This window comes from Papilio polytes, unplaced genomic scaffold, assembly GCF_000836215.1.
Source record: "Papilio polytes unplaced genomic scaffold, Ppol_1.0 DF821511.1, whole genome shotgun sequence".
Lineage (NCBI taxonomy): Eukaryota > Metazoa > Arthropoda > Insecta > Lepidoptera > Papilionidae > Papilio > Papilio polytes.
Window position 1 is genome coordinate 1,373,389 of NW_013527693.1, and position 22,059 is coordinate 1,395,447.

A 22,059-nucleotide genomic window follows, 5' to 3' on the forward strand; every position below is an offset into this window, starting at 1 on the left:
AACTTTATTCGCTCATCGCATTCATTTCTTGGGTTTCTTAAATTAGCTTTTTGTGCTTGAATTATAAAACTTCCTTATTGTAATCGGAACTGTTATACCAGACTATCACCAACCACTAGGAACTTTGGGAAGTATTTTAAAAGCAACTACTTCCATACTTATTCCATAGCTCTTATACTTAAAGGGTATGTTGAAAAAAATACAAATTTGTAAATTATATATTTAATTGATTTATTTACAGAAAATATTAGACCAAATCCTATTAAATTTTGGTTGTAACTTTCTATATAAAGTTGACAAAATACAGTGATTACATGCTGTATGTACAAAATCCTCAAGAACGTGGGCTCAGTGAACTGGTTGCGATAGATCTTGTCTGTGGCCGGAGGATTTTGTTTGGATACACATATTAATATTAAGTTAAGCAATAATGTTGGCATGAGTGCAAATACTATTAATAATCGTAATACAAATTTCTTATTATTGTTTAAAATACATTATAGTTTGCAAGCTTTAAACATAAGTCCCACTAATTTCACTCAAGGAGATTATACGATATCTCTTCCAAGTGCGAAGAAAAACGAAATTAGAAACTTTCAAAAATCCTTATTGTATTGAAACAGCTACGGAAACATCTACAATTCAAATATTCTGTAAGCATCGCAAGCAGTATAATAATGCAGTCTTGAAAATCTATAAAAGCCATTAACACTTTTTTCATAAACAGTTACATATTAATAAGTACTGACTTCAATTATACAAGCGAGAAAGTATTCCTAATTATAATATAATCTCCTTGATCACTATTTCCCAATACAAAGATTAAGCAATTATTGCGGTGCCACGATATCCGTATAAAAGTTCTATTTAAGTGGAAGAAAAGACATTCTAGAAAATACCATACAATCTATGTGACATTTTGACTTCAGCATTCACAAATAGTACAAATAGTAGTTTGCCTGTGTGTCCAGCATGGCACCGCTGCAAGTACTGTAGTTAACTCACATATAGCACTGCAAAGCATCTACTTATGACCATACTCGACTATCACTAACACCTAATATTACCAGGCAACCAAACTTCTCCTTCTCATAAATAAATAACTAACGTTAAGAGTTGAATCGAAGTTGCAACTAGCTACCTCGGAAAGGAGCGACATTAAAACACACATTACAAATTATATCACACACTGCAATTTATGTTTTCTAGTATGATATATAGTATTTAAAATTAAACTGTTGCAGAGTTACTCTAGCATTATCGGCTTACATTATAGTGAATTTCGTTTGAGACATTTTAAACTAAATGCTGGTAAATAAATAGTTAAAAAAATGAAAATATAACACTCTAACTTATAGTTAAAGTTTTGATTCAACCAAAACTTAAAATAAGTCGCTATTAAAAAGCTATCCGTTAAAAACCAAAGCGCGAAGCTACACCGACCGTTGGCACGAGGTCGTGTCTCCCGGATCATTGATGCTGTTGGCCTTCGAGCAAACAAACATAATGAGGATCGAATCGAATGGAGACAATCCCAAGCATTCATATTTACAAGTAGATTTTAATGAAATTAACATGTGATTCGCGTAAAAATGACTAATTTTTTTTTCATCAATTTTATTCCGATTGTCATGAATAATCAATATAAAATGTAATAACACTAAATTATCCATAAACAAATCAAGGTACAAGGTTTTCAAGAGCCGACCGTATAAGAAAACGTATTAACTATTCGTATGAAATAAAAATTACATCTAAACGCTCTTACGAATAAACAATAACTATAAAATAAAACAGAATAATGAAATGTTAAATTATAACACAGCTTTAACTCCTCACTTCATCGTCGCCATGGCGCAGTGGCGCAGTGGCGCAGTGGCGCACAGGGCTCGCTATGTCACTTGCGATCTGGTCGTATTACAGTTAAATTAACTAAAAACATCTAAAAAGCTGTTATATTTTAATGGAATGTAACAAACTAATAAATGTTCATTATGTAAGGTGACAGTGAGACGTGACATAGCACAGTCGAGTACACCACGGAGCGCAATGACCTAAAGGACAAAATTTCAATAAATTATCAAAACTATTTTTTTCCTTTCTAAAATTATTAAAAACATTAAAATCGAAACTCATAACGTTCTCATTGCAGCTATATTGTGAAAAATAATGATAAAGATATCATCGGTGAGTTTAAGTTACTAAAATGGCAATGCTCTTAGCGACACTCCCAAACTTTGACGGTCAGATCCACGCTGCCCGAGATCACGTATGGCAAGCTCCTGTGGAAATCTGGAACAACATTTCAATTAATTATTATTTTTTTTAAATTGGACACAGTTATGACATATAGTCTATAGGTTTTTATCAACATAATATGGCAATCGTGCGAGCGGCCACTTGAATTCCGAAATAGCGAAGCGACTGCTGCATAGCTATTCGTATATACTTTTGTTTACGAATCTTAATAGATGGAGGAAAGGACACATATATATTACCCCTTCCTCTACTTCCCGTCGTCGTCTGTTTCCGTGGTATATCTATACTATTATAATAAAGCGTAAATACATACTTCTTTGTTGCCTAAGATGTCAACAATTACAGCATATTTTTGAATAATTCTTTATTTAGTAAATAGCCCTACAGTTACGTCACGCTTTAGGCTATATATTTTCACGCCATTAAACTTAGAGGGTAAATATTTTGGATAAAAACCCTAATGTGGGAAAGGGACTATAAGTTTCTGCCAACATCAAGGAAGCAAGATTTCCAAGTTTGTCATATCATTTCATTTTGACATTTGCTATTTATAATTACAAAGGTAAACAATAATATAACATTTTCATGCGGATGAAGCCGCTTGGGAACAGCTAGTGTGTATATAAGTGTCTCACCGAGGCTGGTGGCGAAGTGGTGGTGCGCGTAGAGCGTCTTGAGGCAGCGCGTGTGCGCGACGTCCCACACGCGCAGCGTCTTGTCGTCGGAGGCGGTGAGCAGGTAGCGGCCGCCGGGGTGCCACGCCGCGCCGCGCACCCAGTTGTCGTGCCCCACCAGCGTCGCCAGGCACTGCCCCGTACTCACCTCCCAGATCTGACATCACACACGACTCATAAAAATACAATATAGAACACACGTTTCGGGAACGCCATGAGGCTCGCCGACCACAACCGTCAGCCGACCACGTCACAGCTACCAGCTTCGAGTCGTTTAAAAATAAACTCTATACCTAGCTAGTCCAGAAAGCCCTCTATAGTGTCGAAAAGTTTTTTTCTGCTACAATGATTTACTGTATGTATACATAGTTTTCGTTTAGAATATCTGTATAATTTTTTAACATTATGACTGTAATTTACTATTACCAATAAAATACCAATAAATTGTACCCTTATCTGACAATGACATTATTAAGCTATCTGAGCTTCTATCAGCCAGTGGTGGGACAGGCCCTTATAGTATTATTTAAGTGAGACGGATTCAATGCTCTTGAGTGTAGTATAGCACCAGCTTGGTGTGGTGTGGTGCAGTGAGGGCTGTCACCTTGACTGTCTTGTCACGCGAGCCACTAGCGAGGAAGGGGCCGGCGTGGCTGGCGCGGCGGTTGTCTCCTCCGGCCGCCTCGTTGATGGCCGCAGCCGCCGCCTCGGGCGCCCACGCCACGCACTCCACCACGTGCTCGTGCTCGCGCAGCTCCATCTGGTGTCAAACACAAATTAATCTTAATTTTATAATGATTGCTTCGGTCGAAATAATAATTAATGTTTCAGATTGATGACAAAATTATTACCGTATGTCAGAAAGACTATTTATGACAAGGTGGCAAACCTGAATGCAAAACGACCGCTGCCCATATCCTCAATTACATATATATTGTCTACCTTTATTCATAGAAGGAGGCGGACGTGAAAATAATATTTTCACTTCCTATGCATCTCCTCCAATATCAAAATCTACTTCCAAATTCACAAAGTGTGGGAAGGGAAAGACAAACTAGGGTTTTCGATTTTTATCTTGCTTCTTACTAATATCATAAATGCGAACGTTTAGATGGATGGATGGTTTGTTAGAGTTTGTAGCCTAAACGTTTGAACGGATCTCGGTAAAATTTGGCACCGACGTAGAGTATAGTCTGAAAGAACACATAGGCTACTCATTTTATTTTCTTAATCCACGCGAATGGAGTCGCGGGCAAAAGCTAGTATAATGTCTACTATAGTTTTGTTTGTTGTTCCATATCGAAGGTACCTTGCATTCATTGACGTTGTTGTCGGTGGCCCAGATGCGCACGGTCTGGTCGTTGGAGCAGGAGGCGAGCAGCGCGCCGTCCGCCGACACGCGCACCATGCGCACCCACTCGCGGTGCCCCTTGAACGTCTTCACGCAGTACCTGCACATTACCTCAGTTAATACTACACATAAACAGCTTAAACTCCGCTTTATTCACGGAAAAAATGGTCTACAATAAGTTTCTTCTGTCCCTAAACAGATAGAGCAAATGATGCTACAATAATATCGAAGCTAGCAGCTGTTAATAGAAGATTCATTGGCAAAAATTTTTAGGGCTCTGCCCTCAAATTGTTGTTGTTGAACATTTTGCTATTCCCACAGTCATTTGCACCCTTCTTTTATTTATAAAAAAGGTGACACCTTAGACACAATATTTATTATTGCTTAAAGAAACTATATAGCAACTCATTTACTGACCCAGTGGCGACATCCCAGGCCTTGATGGTTTTATCCCTGCTGGCGGAGTAGACGAGGTCTCCGCCGGGGGAGAAGGCGACGGAGGACACGTTGTGCTCGTGGCCGTGCATCGTCTTTATGCACTCGAACGTCTGGTTGAAGTCCCACAGCTTTATCGACATGTCGGCGCTGCACGATACTGAAAATTAACAAGGTATTGTTGTATTTAGGTAATAAATTAATGGAACTACTGGCTTATAAGGGCAGTTGATTTCATTATAGTTAGGTAAAACCAAGTATTTTATCTGAAACACTTCGAAATCCACGAGTTAAGGAATAATATCCAGTTTGTATAGGAAAATTATATTAAAACGGAAGCCAAACTGAATGCTAACCTAGTAGCTTGCCGTGATGATCGAATGCGATATCCTGTACGGAGTCGGTGTGCCCCTTCAGGGTTCGTTCGTACGTGCCGCTCTCGAACTCCCACACGCGGATGGTGGCGTCCTCGCTGGACGACACCATCAAACTGAACACTGGGTGAAATACTACCTGCAAACACATATAATACATATTAGTAAAAAAACATTCATTTTAATGTGAAGACAGGAATCGATCCGCATCGGAATAACATAAGGACTAGGTCATAGTCAAAGATATTTAACTAAGATATAGACCAGACATAATGAAAAAAAATATATCACCGGTAATTTTTTAGAAAGGTACTTAGTTGTTTAGTGCACCACCTCCTTGTATTGACATATTATAAAACATTTAACAAAATAATAAATAAACATTTAAATATGATTTAGTGACACATATTGGCAATTCATTAAAAACAATTAATAACATCGACATGTGGTTTTGAGGATCATGTGAATAATTTCTCAAGTGAAGTGTCAACTATGCTTCCTCTATACATTTTATAATCTCTTTGGTTATAGTCCTACCTTACTTAGAACAGGCTCAAGTCTGGAGATGATAAGAGAATACTTTATTGATACTTATACTACTTACTATATTGATAGTTTATTGAACTCAATATCATCATTATAAACCTTTATCTGCCCACTGCTTCAGTAAAATATATCAAAACAATTCATGTACTAAAAAGTTGTTTGCTAAGTAACAATGGGTAACTAAGAGCAATTGCGCACACGCAAGTCATCGCACGCAATACTTAGTCATACTGAAACTAAAATAAACATTTATGTTATCAAAAATATTTTATGCCTTTATTATAATCTTGTATCGATTTCATCTTTACTTTTACAACAGAAATAGAAATAAGTTGATAACAACATTTCGGCATAAAACCAAATACAGCACGCAGGTTGACCATGGACTACAATTGAAATAATATCAATGCAAAAAAGCAAAGATAAAGTATAATATCAATTGCAAGATTACCGCTACTTAAATCTATCCATCAATGTTTTTCTACCACTGATTCGCCGCGATTTAGCACGGAGCAAACAAAGAGGATAGATGTAATTAACATGATAACAATGCTTTTAAATGGTTACAGAATTTTTAAAATAGGCCCAGTAGTTTTTAAGTTATTTCAATACATACCAAAATACGTCTCTTTCCTCATTATAATATTAGTATGGATATTGGTGCCTTACTTTAGTAATAGTAGCCCGATGTCCGGTGAGGCAGAACTTCTCCGGCGGGCGAGGTATCCACTCGGCGGGCGTGCGCTTGCCGCGAGCGGGCGCACCTTCCATAAACTCCTTTTGAGCTTCGGATAGCTTCGATTCTAATTCCATCACCTGAAATTCATTACAAACAAAACATTAATTGCAAGTCATTAGAATTTAAAAGTTGAATTTATAAAATCTTTGTATAATTATATTTCAAAGTTCGATATTATTGTTTTTATAGTTTGTCGTAATTTTTCTAGTTGATGTTCAATTTCTTTACAGTCTGTATCTTGGAATAGATCCATGGTTAATCATTTTAGAATTATTCACCTCCCCATTAATGTTAAGCCCTTCACAGCGAAAATATTTTAATTTCTAGAAATAGCAATGAGCACAAATACCAAAGTATGCAGAGCTTACAGTCGACCTAGAAAACTTTGACACACCGATCGATCCATTCCATTGCCAAAGGCCAGAGCTTGTACAGCGCGCAATCTATTTTTCAATTTTTAGCTAAATATTAAACGACCATTCTATCCCTTGTTGATAGAGAAAGCAACAGTGAGCAGAATAGATAAATTTAGCTTCTGTCCCCTTTATCAATTAAATAATTGGCCATCTACGGTAAAAATGTTAATTATAATCTAATCTTAGATTGACAAAATCTACTCAATACACAAATACCGGTTTGTACGTTTCAACCTTTACTCATAGTATTGATAACTGTGTCCACGAATCAGGAAATTAATATGGAATTACGACGTATTATTACATTACATATTTAGTTTATACTTTATTTGAATACCAGGCTAGTCTCTAAGATCTATTTATGCAGCATATTTACGTAATAAGCACCGAGATAAATATTTCTCAAATCTAAGCTAATGGAGGTGAAAAAATATAGGTCTTCTCCCAATACCGCGCGACATGTAAGGTTATATGATGTACATAGAAAAGTAACAAACCTTCTTCTGAAGCCTGATTACGGAGGTCCATTTCTTCTCCAGTAGACCCCCTATCTTGCGGTCTATTTCGCCGGTCATTTCGGCCTCCTTTTTGAACGCCTCCAACGCGTCCGTATAGCCATTGCTGCCCAGGTAATCAGCGATAGCTTTGTTTCTGAAAGGAAACGAACAAATGGATTATTTAATTTTAATTGACAGGATTAGATTACAGTCAATGCTAAATGACGCTCATTAAGCATTCTGTGGTCGTATATTTGTGTTAATTTTAGAACAACCAGTTTTATTTCCGTGTTAAAGTATTTATAAACAAAGATGTTATTACGATTATATCTACTACCATCGCAGGATGAAATAACTATTTGTAATCATTACACAATATTATTTGCACGTGATACAAGCACTCGCTTCTTCCAACGTGCGTGGGCAGATGAGAGACATTGTAATCATTAGACTAACTTGTATTGTCTTGTAACATATAGCTATAAGCTGTTAGATAACAGTTACATAAAGGTGCACGCATTTCTTTGACGAGTTCATATTTGGGAAGCTCTGTAAACGCTTATTATCTAGTAATGAATGGATCTTATCTTTATCTCTGTGACGTCACAAAACACACTCCTCGGATTTCCACACAGTTCTGAACAGTTTTAAAACAGATGTTATTATGCGTATGTTAAAAGCTATTCTGGAATACATCGTATTGTCACAATACAAATGAGCATAACGTATGTGAATAAAAGGTAAAAACACTCGACAGACAATGCGGAGCAGACGAGAAAAATAACAAAACTAAGGAAATGTTTGCTCATAGCAAGCTTTCTAAGAGAAATGTTTGTGTAGGTTTGCTGGACTGCCGACGTATAAACTACAATTTATTTACTGCTGAAATGTTTATTCTGTCTTGTAGCATCAATTATTTATAAGGACGTAACAACTAAGGCGATCGTAAATAATTTTCTATTATTCGCAACACCATACAAGATAACGGGCAGAAATAAGATGTAAAAAACTAAGCGATTATTTGCAATTTAAAATTTGCGCTTTCCCTCAACCGAACATTGGCATTTATTAATGTTCTCTTTCAATACAATCTATTGTAATTTGTCACTACTATAAAGTCAATTATGGCAACATTGCTAAAAAAAATCACATGATACATTTGTCAGTTATTACACTGGAGGTGGAAATTTAGATATTAAGACGGTAATAAAAAATTAATCGTCGGAAATATTTCATCCACTTCTCTATTGTGTAAATTTCATTTCTCGGTTGTTATATCAAGTTTCGATATCAACACAGTGAAACTGAATCGAATGTAGAGACAATCTGAGGCGGCTTTTGTTTGTGTGGGAGCAATCATGGTTTTTTTTAACAAGTGAAAAGCATGAGCTCATGGGTAGCAAATTACGAGACAATCAATCATCTACTAAGTCAGTGAAATTGTCAAGACAATAAATCAATAAGCTATTGGATTAGAAAAAAAGCATTGTCATCAAATTGGCAGTCACTGGGATACTCTTAAACCGATTTGTATAAGAATAAGTACTTATTTGGTTAACATTATGCTAACAGCATTATGAGCAAAGCTGAATTACGATACACTGAGGTTCCAGTGCGTGTTTATACTTTTCTAGTAATAATCTAGCGCTGATTTATACGCTGGACTGGAATAATGTAAACGAAGTATTATACAAGATTAAGTTGATCTGTTGAACTCTTAAACAACGTAAGTTCATTGGCGATATGGATAGCGAAAGTCCCTAGTGTAAAGCGAGCCGAGACCGCACGAGAAATTAACTTTCACGGTACGTTTCCGCCGATATAACTGTGATTGAAGGGCACTTAATACTGCCGCTGATAAACCTATAACTAGCTTGTCATGAGCTTAATAAGGTGTTTACCTTTTTATTAGTTTATTACCAAATAAACATTCATTAGTTGTAAAAAGTACTGAGATCGCATTGAAACTGTTTAACATATTTTTTCTGTGGGAAATACTCTGTAACGGTACACGGTAATGGCTGTCAGTTTAAGAAATTGTCGTGTAACACTAACGGTAGAAACAAATAGCAATAATAAAACGTTAACAAGAACGAAACAGAAGGACAAGTTAGACAAATCACAATTAGCATTGTCAGCACAGCATACGTAATTCATTGATTTACATAAACATACGTGACCTGAAAATATAACTGTGAAATAATTACAAAAGCACCGAAAATAATGTTATGTGTCAACGTACAAAGAGCTGGAACTGCTGGAGTAATATTTTTTAACTTCTCACGGTGTTAAGTAATATGACAATTTGGGAATGCCAATCATTAACGATTTAACTCTATTTATTTATATTTATGCAATATTAGACCGGAAAACTCGAAAAACAAAAAAAAGGCACAAAAAAAGCACAAAATTAACTCAACAAAGTGAAAACTATTTACTTATAATCATCCTATTGCAGCGACATATATTCATTAGTAATTTTTTGTCGGTATATCTCACAGAGGCTCATTAAACCCATCTAAGGCATAATATGGCACGAAGCCAAGATCATCAACGATAACTTGTTCGAAAGAAGAAGCTTGCAATTTCAATCAAGATGAAAAAGAGAAACTTGCATTTGAATGTATCGCTACCACTTGCACATTGCAACATCTGTTGTTAACCTTATTCTCCAACAGATAAACCGAAATTCCGACTCACTTTTACCGTTCACGTTGCAAAGGTCAAGATAATTTAGGGAAATAAAACGCATTATTTAAAGTGTCCCATAAAAACGAAACATTCCAACGAAAAGGAAATCTCTGAATAATGGCATAACTGTTATTGAATCGTATTGGATTTCATATCATCGATTAGAACGGGCGAAAACCTTTGACTAAACTATCATACGACTGTTCTACGATTGTCGATTGTTTCGCAACCCATTCATCTGTTTAGTTGCACAACTAAAAATCGCGTAACGTGCACCTCCATATAAACTCATAGCAATCAAGATGCAACTAAACATTTGTGCGATTGATTCATCTAAGGTGTGCGCTCTCACATTACTTACACATTTTTAGTAAAACCAAATGAAAGGTGAATTGAACATGGGTTTCGGAACAAAATCCGATAATGTAAAAAAATATGTAGCTCTACTTATGATGGTTGCTGAAAGTTTCCTTGTATACAGAGTGGGTGGGGTAGTGGGTGCGAGGGTGTCAGATGCCGCCTACACGACTGCTATCGATCGGCGCCACTGAGCGCCACTCTACGTCACTACTGCGTCATTTTTCATCCCGTCTGCGTCTTTCATTTGAAAAAATTAAATGTCCTAAATATATCTACAGGACCAATCATCATTAAAACGTAAATAGATGTAGTAAGATGGTTTTATATTATTTCCATAATCCAAAATCATTTATCATTCGATTTGAGTTTTAAAAGTTAAGATATATGACAGTTTTTGTAGATTTTTTGCCTAATACAAAATTAATTTTATAAGAATTTGGTAAACCTTGGATACATACAACATTTCATTATTTCAACGTTAATAGTGGTAATAAACGAGGTATGTTTAACGACGGAATAACCTAAGCTTAGGGTTGGACGACGGGGGAGTGATATATCCAGAGGGTTATATTGAAAAGGGTAAGCCCATGACGTCATCGCGTTTGTTAAATAAATATACGGTGGGTGATCACTGGAAAGGAAAATTTTTGTTTCATGCTTTCTACTCAACTAAGGAATTATTCCAATGAAAAAGTACTACCTAAGCAGTTCTCGGATATTGGACAGAGATGAGTCATGAAATTCTTTACGTATTCCTCTGGCTCTCTGCATTGAATTATTAATGGGGTACTTTAAATATATATAATTTTTAAATACAGCTTTTATTCGTAAAAGGACAACGTATTGTAAACTTAATTCATTACGTATGGCTTATTTCGAAACCAATGCTATTATTGAAAAGTATAAAAATTATTGAGATTCACAAATATAATAATTATTAACTTTATCGTATAGACCCAAATGCTTATATATTCATTGCTTTATACGAATATTAAAATCAATGTATAGATATAACAAAACACATTATCTAAATAAAATTCAAACACGATGTGTATATCGTGATTTTATTTAACTTTAATTAACCATTAGTATGTTAATCGCCATAAATATTGTTTTACAATACAATTACATATAATAAGGTAACAAGATTGGTAAGATTAGTATCAAATTATATTTCTTAAAAATTTTTATGACTGTTTTTTTCAGTGGTAAACTACAACCGTTTAGTAGAAATAACTTCGACATAAATAAAACATTAGCCGAGCCCCATTTGGCCATCTCTTAAAACTTTGGTCAATGAATCATACATTCTTTCAATAAGAATGAAGTCTTGACAATAAACTCGGAGCAGTAAACAATTTATACAGAAACAGTTATTTCCGATAACAAAGAATTCAAGAACGATGCGGAACATTTGTAGTATAAAATAGAATATAGGCAATAGGCATTATATTAGTATTAAAGGTCTATAATATGCAGAATGCGGCATGCGGCAGAGGCAACCGGTGGAGACTGCATTCCTGGCGTACCTCGCCCGACAGCCAACAGCTTTTGCTCCTTACAATTACAATACCTCTTATGGGACCCTAGTCGCTTTTTTGTCCAGTAAACATTACCAACTAAAGTATGTATTTACTCTGTAACCTAGTTTTATCCGTGCGAATTACCATTTTTACCCATACATCGATATTTTTAAGGGGGGCTTGCAAACGATGAGTACGGCTGTAAGTCATATTGTGGACAAATATAGACACTACGATTTACAAATTGTAAAACGTAATAAGCTACGGTAGTCTACAAGGTAATATTTATTTTATTCAAGTGGTCAATATTCAAGTGAAGATGTACGTTATAATACCTGATGACGCCAGCTGATGAGTCAAGTTATAAAGTTACATTGACAAGCACCGGGCGGACATGTATACAGAATTCAAGGTCTACGCGCTAGTTAAAATGTCACCAGTTAATGTGTAAAGAGGAGCATTTAACACTTATTTCGTAACACACATCTACATTATTCGTTTCAGATAATCTGCACATTATAGATTTTTAGCTAAATTAATTTTACAATTCGAAATAGTTGACTTACAAATTTCGGTAGCTACCCAAAACTCAATATTTACGTAAACTTTACTAATATCATAAATGCTAAAGTTTAGATGGATATTTGTTAGAATTTGTAGCCTAAACTGCTGAATGGATGTCGATGAAATTTGACAAAGATGTATAGTATCAATTCGAAGAACTCAAAGGCTTAGCTTTGTTTTTTTATAATTTCACGGAGACGTAATCTAGTAGCATATAATCTAACTAAACACGTCGATGCAAAAGTATTAAAGTTTGCTATACTATACTTTATTGTTTAAAAAAACCTGTGCAGAAAACCGAGCCTCATTTAAAATCCCCATCACTTTATCTCTGATCAAAGTACTTGCTATATAAGTGAAAGTATATCGGAGCACAATAAACACAACACATGCGTTGTTCCACTTCGACGTTATTCAAACGGTGCAATGATAAACATCTTGTCTGTGTAGACCGCCCATCGTCAATGGGACTACAGCCGTGGGCGATGTCTGAGAATGTTATGTCATATCTTACAGACAAGATCGATTTGTGTTAAGCAAGGGAAACATGAGAGAATAGTTACGTATCAAACAATTTGAATGCTAATAGACACGTACAGTCATGTACATATTTGTTAGACAGACTTAACATTTAGTACATTAATGTATTATTTACTTTCCAAGATATTTTAATTTTGACATATTAAACTTGGTATATAAGTCGGTATCACTGAAAAGGTTAATTCATGTTAAAGAGGATCTGTTGCTCTTTAGTTATGTTTTGCCAATTACGTGTTTTAATTCATCTGGAGCATTCATTTATTTAACTGATTATTTGGCTTATTTCAAATCAATGACGAATACCGCTTTACGATTTACGCGTGTTAAATTAACTGCAGTAACTTTCAGTCGGTTCAGAAATAATTCTCTTGTGTACATACGTATTGGCGTCAGGGTTACCGTGCGATCTAAATATATCGTTCGTTTGGTTACTCCTTACTCCTAATATACTTTTAAAGACAATAGTTTGAATTCCATTATTTCTTTATTCCGGATAGAAAATAAATTTATTCCGAATTACTGATAACTCCAAGATTCCTCATACTTCACACAAATCTAAATGATACTCAGCTTTTATGTCTAAAATAAAATTTTACAATCGTGTTTTTATGTAATACGTCCATATTTAAAAAAAAAAACTCTTAATGTGAGTATAGATACATTAATAAATTTTGATATTATTAAAGTTTTGTAACCGGTTGATGAATTTTTGATGGTAATAACAAAGATGATGTCATCCAAGATGTTACTAAAATACTTAGTATGTTTCATTTGCATACGTTTGAAGTACTAGGAAGTATAGCATGGAGCAATAATTTAAAAAATGACAAAATGTACACTCTTGTCAAGTTATTCCATTTAGAATGTTAATGACGAAACGTAGGAGAGATAAAAATACGAGACATAAAAACGTTATTTATAAATGCCAAGAACGTAGACGGCAATGAGTCGCAACTGGTTAATGACGAACTAGAATTTAAATTGAAAACGGTCTTCATTAATGCTAAACGCCTTTATTGTGACGAAACAAAAACATAGGGTGAAAACATTTTAACTAAAGCTTAATAAACTTGAGTTCTATGGCAGTACAATGTTATTGAGAATTGGAGAAAATTTAAACTCAAATAAGCATAACATAACTATTATTAAAACAGTATTTGAACTTTAACTTTTACATTGCAGTTTCAAGATTTGTGTTTAAGCTATAGACATCGAGTTCTAGACCTAAGATCATCATCAACCTGTCATTGTCCCAACGGAGGGCACAGTATGTACTATTATTCTATCTCTATCAACCGTCTTACCTAAATTTGCTCTTTTCTTACGAATGGATATGTGAAAGAGGAATCTTTCACAAAATTTATCCATACTTTCTTCAGTCTTTCTCTACCTTTGTCAGCTATATTCAATTACTACTTATATATGTGATCGTCTCTCCTTATATGTCAATTAATAAGTTTAAACCAAAGGTTTTGGTGTCAATTTCTTCGAACATACTTTACTGCTAAACTATACTTAAACTAATGACCAAACGGAATGGCTTCCTCATACGTAACTAATAACGGGACGAGCTTCCTCTTCACGAGTACTTATCTAGGACAAGAAGCAAAGATCGAGGTTACGTATGTGAACGTCATTTCCATGTCATTCATATACAAAGACAAAAAAGTTATGTTACATTCAGCAAAGTATACATCAATAATTGTACTTGAGTTCAAAGAGCAACACTGAAACCTCAAAACCACCGGTGAATTTTTATTATTAAGTGAAACAAAAGCTTCATTCATATACTTACATACATACTTAGTAATAAAGGGTCAATGACCTCAAGACATGCATAAAAGTAGTTGGGTCGTGATAAAGAAAATAGAAATGGAGTGAAAAGGAATTTCGTTACAAAAGAGAATGCTTGATTACTTAAACCAATCAAGCCCACCAGCAAAAGGCACAACAAATTAAAAAACACATGCCTGAAACAAGTGACAAGAGATTGTCGAACAAGGAAAAGCGCTCACTCGGTCAGAGACACGGTGATGCAACAAAATGGCTTAACGTATTAAGGATGCTGTCACTCGAAGGCTCCGGCTGCAAGAGCACGATCACATTTCTATATTAGTGTTGCATAAGTGTACCGGTAGGTACGCACTTGTTATACTGCCGTGTGAACTGGACTATCACATCTTTTTAAATTACTTTATAAACGTCAGCAACTGTACACGGAAAGACAAACTACAATTTGCCACAGTTCATTGCCGCTTTGCTCTTATCGTCGTAACATAAACATCTTTTATTATTACAGACGTGCATATATAATTTACTACAAGAAACATAACATTTGTACCTTTTAATATTCGATCATCTAAACTATAATGTTTATAGATTTTAAAATAAGGATAGTGTCAACTAATAGGAAATGAAAAAGCTTTGTTATTATAAAACGTAAATACTAACAAAAACTTTAAAACCAGTTCGTAGCTTTGCTGTGTAATGATTTACTTATGAATGAAAGAGCTACTAATAGAGTTAAAGACAACCTTCTTAATGGACGTTGAGCCGGCCGCGTGTTCGATGTAAACTCGAATGACGCGTATGACTCGGATTAAATCAAAACATTTAGTACAAAATCTATAATAACACAGAGAAGACGACGTAAATCTGTCAAAATAAACACAACAAAACAAGAGCTGGTAACAAGATAGTTTTTCGAGGGTTAAAGAAATGCAAAGATAAAAGGATAAAGACATGATATTGCAAACGAGTATAAACCAATTTAAAATGTTGTAAACATATAAACAATAGTCACTGACGAACAAGTTTATCTTTATTGATGTTTACCAGAATAAGCGATGGTTCCCTTTCACTTCGCATTGCAAAGAATTTATCAGAGAACGAACCGAGGTCTTCAGGTCACGACACCACAATGGGTAATACAATAAAAGTAAAAGGCACAACCAATTGTACAAACACCATAACAGTCTCTAGAAGATTCCATAAGCAATAGACGAGATCGAGCGCTATTACATAATGAAATAGTTAGTAGTCTATTATTTGGATAAACAATTAATTTTGAAATCAATTCATTCGAAATTAAGTCTTAAGTTCAGCACATTGTATGATGGTAATACAAAAGATTTTTGGGACCGTAAAAGCTCACTAACATGTTGAGACTCACAGTGTATTGAAAAATAATAACAGTGTTGATTTATTAGAACGTGTTCGCAAAAGATGTTATTATAGATAGTAAAATTTATTACTTGACTTTGGCGTAATGATTTCAAATTATTCATAGAGGGTCATAAAAAATTGTTACTCCCAGGCAGCTTTCATAACCGATGCAAATTGTAGTAGTGTACGTTTAAATTCTTTTTACACCTATCTTTCTTTGATTTAATACAATAAAGTACGTGTACCTATTCGATAGTTTTTGTACTTGTTCTTTGATGGAATGGTAAATCATATCGGAAGTAGTACATTTAAATGTTTTCATCATCGAACGTAAAGAACAGTATCATTAATTAAATTACATACAGTTTTCACATATTCATGTGAACTCCCATCTTAATACAAAAGGTGCAAATTAATACGCCTGGTCTATCACCACTAAGGCATAGTCAAAGAAAAAGTGATTCCATATGACAAGTTAATAGGATAGGATTACATATTGAGATACAACAATGTGGAGTCGCCAGATTAGGATTTCGTCCTTCATACCCATCTATCAATCGTCAATTTGCGTTTCTTTTTGTTTTCATTAGACTCAACCCTGAACGAAGAAAACTAAAAAAGAGCAATAATCGATCTCTAGTTAGGTCACTAAGGTTCTGATCTAGAATTTATAATGTTAAAGACATTACAGTCCAGTACATGAATACAGTTACCCGCTCATTAATCTTTTGAGTAAAAACCTCGAGCGGGTTTCTTGCAGGTTCTTTGAAAACTGCAATCAGCAGCCGAGCCTTTCGTATCGATAACGTAAGTATAATGATGATGAGATTTCTAGGTTCATAAAGAAAGTTGCACAGCCGAGGGACTGGAGGTAGGCGCCGACAGCGAGGTCAACGACATGGCGTTATGAGAACACTGTTACTTTCAAAGGTCGAGCGAGGTGCAGCACGGCCGGGCTTGCCCGAGATAACGCACCAGCGAAACTACGACCTAACTATAAATGAGCAAATGACAATTAGATTCAAACAGAGGTTGCCAAACATTTTTCCCGTAGATCGATTTCAAAATTTTAAGGGTTCCGGGGAACCCTTTGCTGCTTCATTTCTAACATTCTCTCAAAATCAACTTTATTTTCCACCAACAGGGGTTCTCTTTGTGTCTTCCGTGTTCTATAGATAATTCATCTGAAACACTTTGAGAATCACTGGTTTCGAGTAATAAACATGGCGCCTGCTGATCGTAACTGACTCATATATATCTGCGATAAGGAAATGTGGATGCGATATTTTATCAGAGAAGTATTAAATATGAAATAGACCGCCAAATCTATATAGGCCAGACGAGAGCCAATAACTGACGGTTTCAATAAACCGGGGTTATATTCAATAATGAAAAGCAACAGCGAGATTGCAGAGGGATGCTGAAAATCCGCAATGCAGCATTACCCACACTGCACAGATCGACATCTTACGGTTTTGAAAAATTCAATTCTGTGGGATTTATATTACGTTACGCATTTTGAGTTAATTAATAAACAAAAGCAATCTACAGTAAACGGTTTCAACGCAACACAATGAAAAAAATCTCGTACGTTAATTTTGTTTAAAAAACAGATAGAAAAACATGGAAATCAAATTTTATAGTTATTACCTACGAAGTTACCTTGGTAAAGCAAAAACGACAGAAACCAACAAGGAATATATCATACTTTCGTATTGTTGCTTATGGTCGTTCCCAGAGTCGCTTAAAAAAGTTCACATCTTTTACCTCGGATAAATTGAGGCCTGGCTAATACTCCTTAACAAGTATGAAAAAATCGATATTAAGAACAAAGGCGTTAAAACTATTGCCCTTCAGTGACCAATCAACAACGATAGTTATACTTATAGTTCAGTGACCTTAACACCAGGTCATGACATGTTATTTAGTTTACAACATACTTTGTTCTAATTCTACAACTAAGTTGGTGATTAGCCTTTCTAATCGTTGAGAGGAGCATGGTCTTACGTCTTATACATCTTACTTCTTACTAATCTTACTAATATTATAAATGTGTAGGTTTAGATGGATGTTTTTTTATTAGGGTTTGTACCCTAAACGGCTGAAAGGATCACAATGAAATTTGACACAGATGGAGAGGCTAGTCTGGAAGAACACACAAACTACTCAATTCCGTTTTTTCTACATCCACGCGAACGGAGTCGCGGCGAAAGCTAGTTTATCATAATCATATCTTAAAAGGACATAATAACGTTCGTTAAGCTGTCATAAATACATACATACATACACTATAGACCTACAAATTTTATTAAAAGTAGAGTGTAAAGAAGTAAGGAATCTATTGAGATAGGCTATCTAAGATAGTGGTAAACGTTCGCTTTGAGATCCATCACCCCATACCATGTGACACACGCGCATTATACACTTGACAACCGTCTATAAAAATATTGAAAAACTTATTTTAATACTGAGAATTCTTTTGCTTCTATATTTAACCAAGACTTCATTAAAAAAGTTGTATCCAAGGACCTTCCGACATTTATTATACTAACTACAGAATGCCATAGATAGTGATAAGTAGTCCTAGTTAATAGCTGGCAAGGATGCGTTATTTCCGTGATAAGAACAAGGATGTAGGTATGTATGGAACATAGCTAAATAGTTATTAACATACAGAGATGGGCTTTGAACCTGGATGAGATTATTTAACATATGTTAACTGTATAAAAAAAAAGAATAATAGACTTCCTAACTTCGATTTTTACATAGAACATAGTGTTATTAATATATAGACAGAGAGAAAACTTTATTGTCAACGACATGCCCTATAATTCGACCATAAGTCATCATCATCATCATCACCAGTTCACTACATGTTCCCACCGAGGGGCTCGGAGCCTACCTTAGATTATTTTTAAAGGCCATAGTCAATGCGACCATAAGTAGGAAATATTTAATTAATATTTAGATATTGAGCAATGTGTTTTTTTTGTTATAGGAGGTCATGTTATTAAAATTAAAATACGACCGATTCAAAATGGTACTCACAGCTCCTCTCGTTGCCGTTGTGACAACACCATTTTCATTGTGGTCGGGTGACGCGTGAGGCGGCTGGCCCGGGTCGTTAGCTGCACTAGAGTCTCACAGTTCACGCGGGCGACGGCAGGAGCGCCGTTGCCATTATCACACCTGTCCGCAATGTAAAATAAAACATCTACACATCTGCCTTTAAATTCCTCAAATGCTGTTTGGATAATCTACTTAATGACATTCTACAAATATATAGCGATTAAATGCATTCTCAGATGTACGAAATATAGAATATAAGATGTGTGGTCTTTGATGTATTATAGATTCCAACACTTAGCGGAGGCTAATTTTACTTGAAGTCTGAAAAGTTTAGTTATATTTATATTGGAAAAACATACAGACCACCTTTAACATTTAAAGTAAACATTAACTATAGTTCAAACTACAAATATCTATGATTATGCGCTGCAGAATAAATTTTCAAAATGTTTGGATAACTAAAGTACTTAATATATTTATGATTTTTTAAAATAACACAAAACATGCTGTAATTATCAATTAGTGTATTATTTTGGGTTGGCACCATATGGCTATTTCGTAATTTCCTTTCAACTTTTAAGGTTTCAAACAATGAGCAATTTAGGTTTTCTTATGGCTTCTTCAAACTGGCTTATCTTTTTGACAAACAGCCTATTCTTTATTTTAAGTACCAATTCAAATAACACATAAGTTACTCCATAACTTGTAAATATAAATGGTAACACTCACTATCATTACTTCAAATTTATGTTATAAATGTTGGATAAATGTTTGTTACCATCTATCTTCAAAAATTTAAAGGGTCACAATGAAATTTGGAAAGTTATAGAATATAGCTTGGAAGAACATATATAAATTCGACACATATATTTTCTTAAGCAAAATCGAACATTTGATAAAATCAAGTTTTCCAAAAAGGAACAATGCCAAGTTGGTATCACCGAATTCAATAAATAACTTAGTTGAAATAGTTTGTAACCCTGTACATAGATCAGATATACTAAACTAGCTAGCCTAAAGCAAAATTGTGTTAATGAAATACTTAAAAAAAAATTGGATTATAAAAGCACACAAAGAAATTTTAATTTACATTAACAAAATATTTATGTAAAATGTGACAAACTAGTGAATAGGAAATATTTGTATTTTTGTATGTATTGAAATAACTCAAAAACTACTGGGCTGATTTCAAACATTCTTTCACCATTGTAAAACTATGTTATCAGTGTGTAACCTAGGGCATTTTTTTATTATTTTTTAGTTCATGTGGGGGAAGTTGCAAGCAACAAACTAAATAAAAATTCAAATTATTACTCATTGCCTATATCCACTACTACACAATATTCTACACTTTTGTATTTAAATTTTAATATAATTTTAACTTACTTACAATATTTTACCCATGATATTTTAATATGTGTGTATCAAAACTACAGACCAATATGGACTTAGGACTTAAACAATTTAAAAAAAAATAGGTATTTGAAGTAGATACCAGTTATCATACTAAAAGAACTAAAAGGATCTTGACATGAAGGTAAATCAAAGTGTTTTAAATCAAATGTCTTAAGATTTTAAACTTATTAATTCATAATAAAAAACATAATACTTTTAGCAATAATAAGAACAAAAATAACAAAGTATGGTGTAATTTATTTAAATCATTCTTATTAAAAACCAAATTCAAACATGTCAATTTATGAAACAGCTGATTCGATCATAAACATGAATGGATATAGAATGAGGTTAGCTTTTACATACAAATTGCAAGTTTTATTAAAAATCATAGGTTCTTTTGTTATAGTACTATTTTTTTTACGCGAACCTTTTTAAATACCCAAAGCAATATCTTCTAAGATGAATCTTATAAGGTTGCAAAAATGAGTGCTGAATCTAGGTGAAATGTATTGAAACTTTAGCTTCCGTAGACTTATTACAAAAACCTAATTTGCGCGAAAATAAATAATGCAGAATTCGAAGAGCATTGCAGCAAAATGACTCAGATTTTAAACGTCAAAATCCATACTGTCATTTTGCCACATCAACGAAATATCCAAATCAGTAACGTAATTTTTAAAAGTAACATTTTTACATTATTACCAAATCCGTTAGAAGTAAAAGTAAAGAAAAATGGAAATATCAGAACGGCCATATTGAACCGTAACTCCTAACTGAAAACGAATACGACAGACTTATCGCCGTTACTGAGGTAGCAGAAAGACCGCAATTTTGATAAACAGATTCATACTTACAACACGCAAAAACACAAAAATTTGCACTTTTTCCAAATGTAAAGCACACACAGAATAACCACACTTCACATAAGACCCAAGGCAGAAAACCGTTTTCGTTGCAATGGCTCAAATTCACTCAATATACTACAATGGCGAGTTTCGATTTTTCTTTTTTCCTTCAAACTTCAGATGAAGTGCGCCATCTGTGTATTGAAATCAATAACTTAACTGTGTGCAGATTTCCTTGCAACACCGTAGCAATTGCGAAACAAAAATATAGCTTTTGTTGTTGTTAGAAGGAGAAAACATCTTAGGGTTTCCATTTAAAATTTTTAAGAAAATGGTGTGATTCAGAAAAGAATATTAAGAAGTCGGTCAAAAACGTTCGCAAAATACATATTCGAAAAGTATAACTTTCCACGCCTAATCCAGTTTAATTTAAAAGTGGTAGTTCACTGATTGAAATTTAACAAAATACACAAATTGGATACAACAGACTATAGTAATTGCTTTAGCAATACAAAATAAGAACCCTTAAAACTAAAACTTAATTCGGAAAACTTGATTTGTGATTTATTAAACATTTCATTTTATACAATTAAATCATTTTGTAATTTATTAA

General features: G+C 34.3%; 1 protein-coding gene across 1 annotated transcript; it reads right to left on the reverse strand.

The window, feature by feature from the left end:
• Positions 1-210: 210 nt before the first annotated feature.
• On the reverse strand, positions 211-21,598 carry LOC106108598 (lissencephaly-1 homolog). Its single transcript, XM_013289837.1, has 10 exons — positions 21,456-21,598; positions 19,183-19,323; positions 7,292-7,445; positions 6,309-6,455; positions 5,076-5,232; positions 4,702-4,879; positions 4,243-4,384; positions 3,538-3,693; positions 2,895-3,090; positions 211-2,292 (listed from the first exon to the last, which is right to left on the reverse strand). Exons 2-10 carry the CDS (start codon positions 19,218-19,220, stop codon positions 2,219-2,221), a joined length of 1,242 nt encoding a protein of 413 aa, XP_013145291.1. The 5' UTR covers positions 19,221-19,323; positions 21,456-21,598; the 3' UTR covers positions 211-2,218.
• Between the last annotated feature and the right edge of the window lie 461 nt (positions 21,599-22,059).

Bases quoted from the DNA above. Each gene is read 5' to 3' on its own strand.
- LOC106108598 (XM_013289837.1), bottom strand. From the start codon at position 19,220: ATGAAAATGGTGTTGTCACAACGGCAACGAGAGGAGCT. The intron at 7,446-19,182 runs GTGAGTACCATT...GTTTCCTTTCAG, and splicing joins CAACGGCAACGAGAGGAGCT to AAACAAAGCTATCGCTGATT. The intron at 3,091-3,537 runs GTGACAGCCCTC...GTGTGATGTCAG, and splicing joins CGCGTGACAAGACAGTCAAG to ATCTGGGAGGTGAGTACGGG.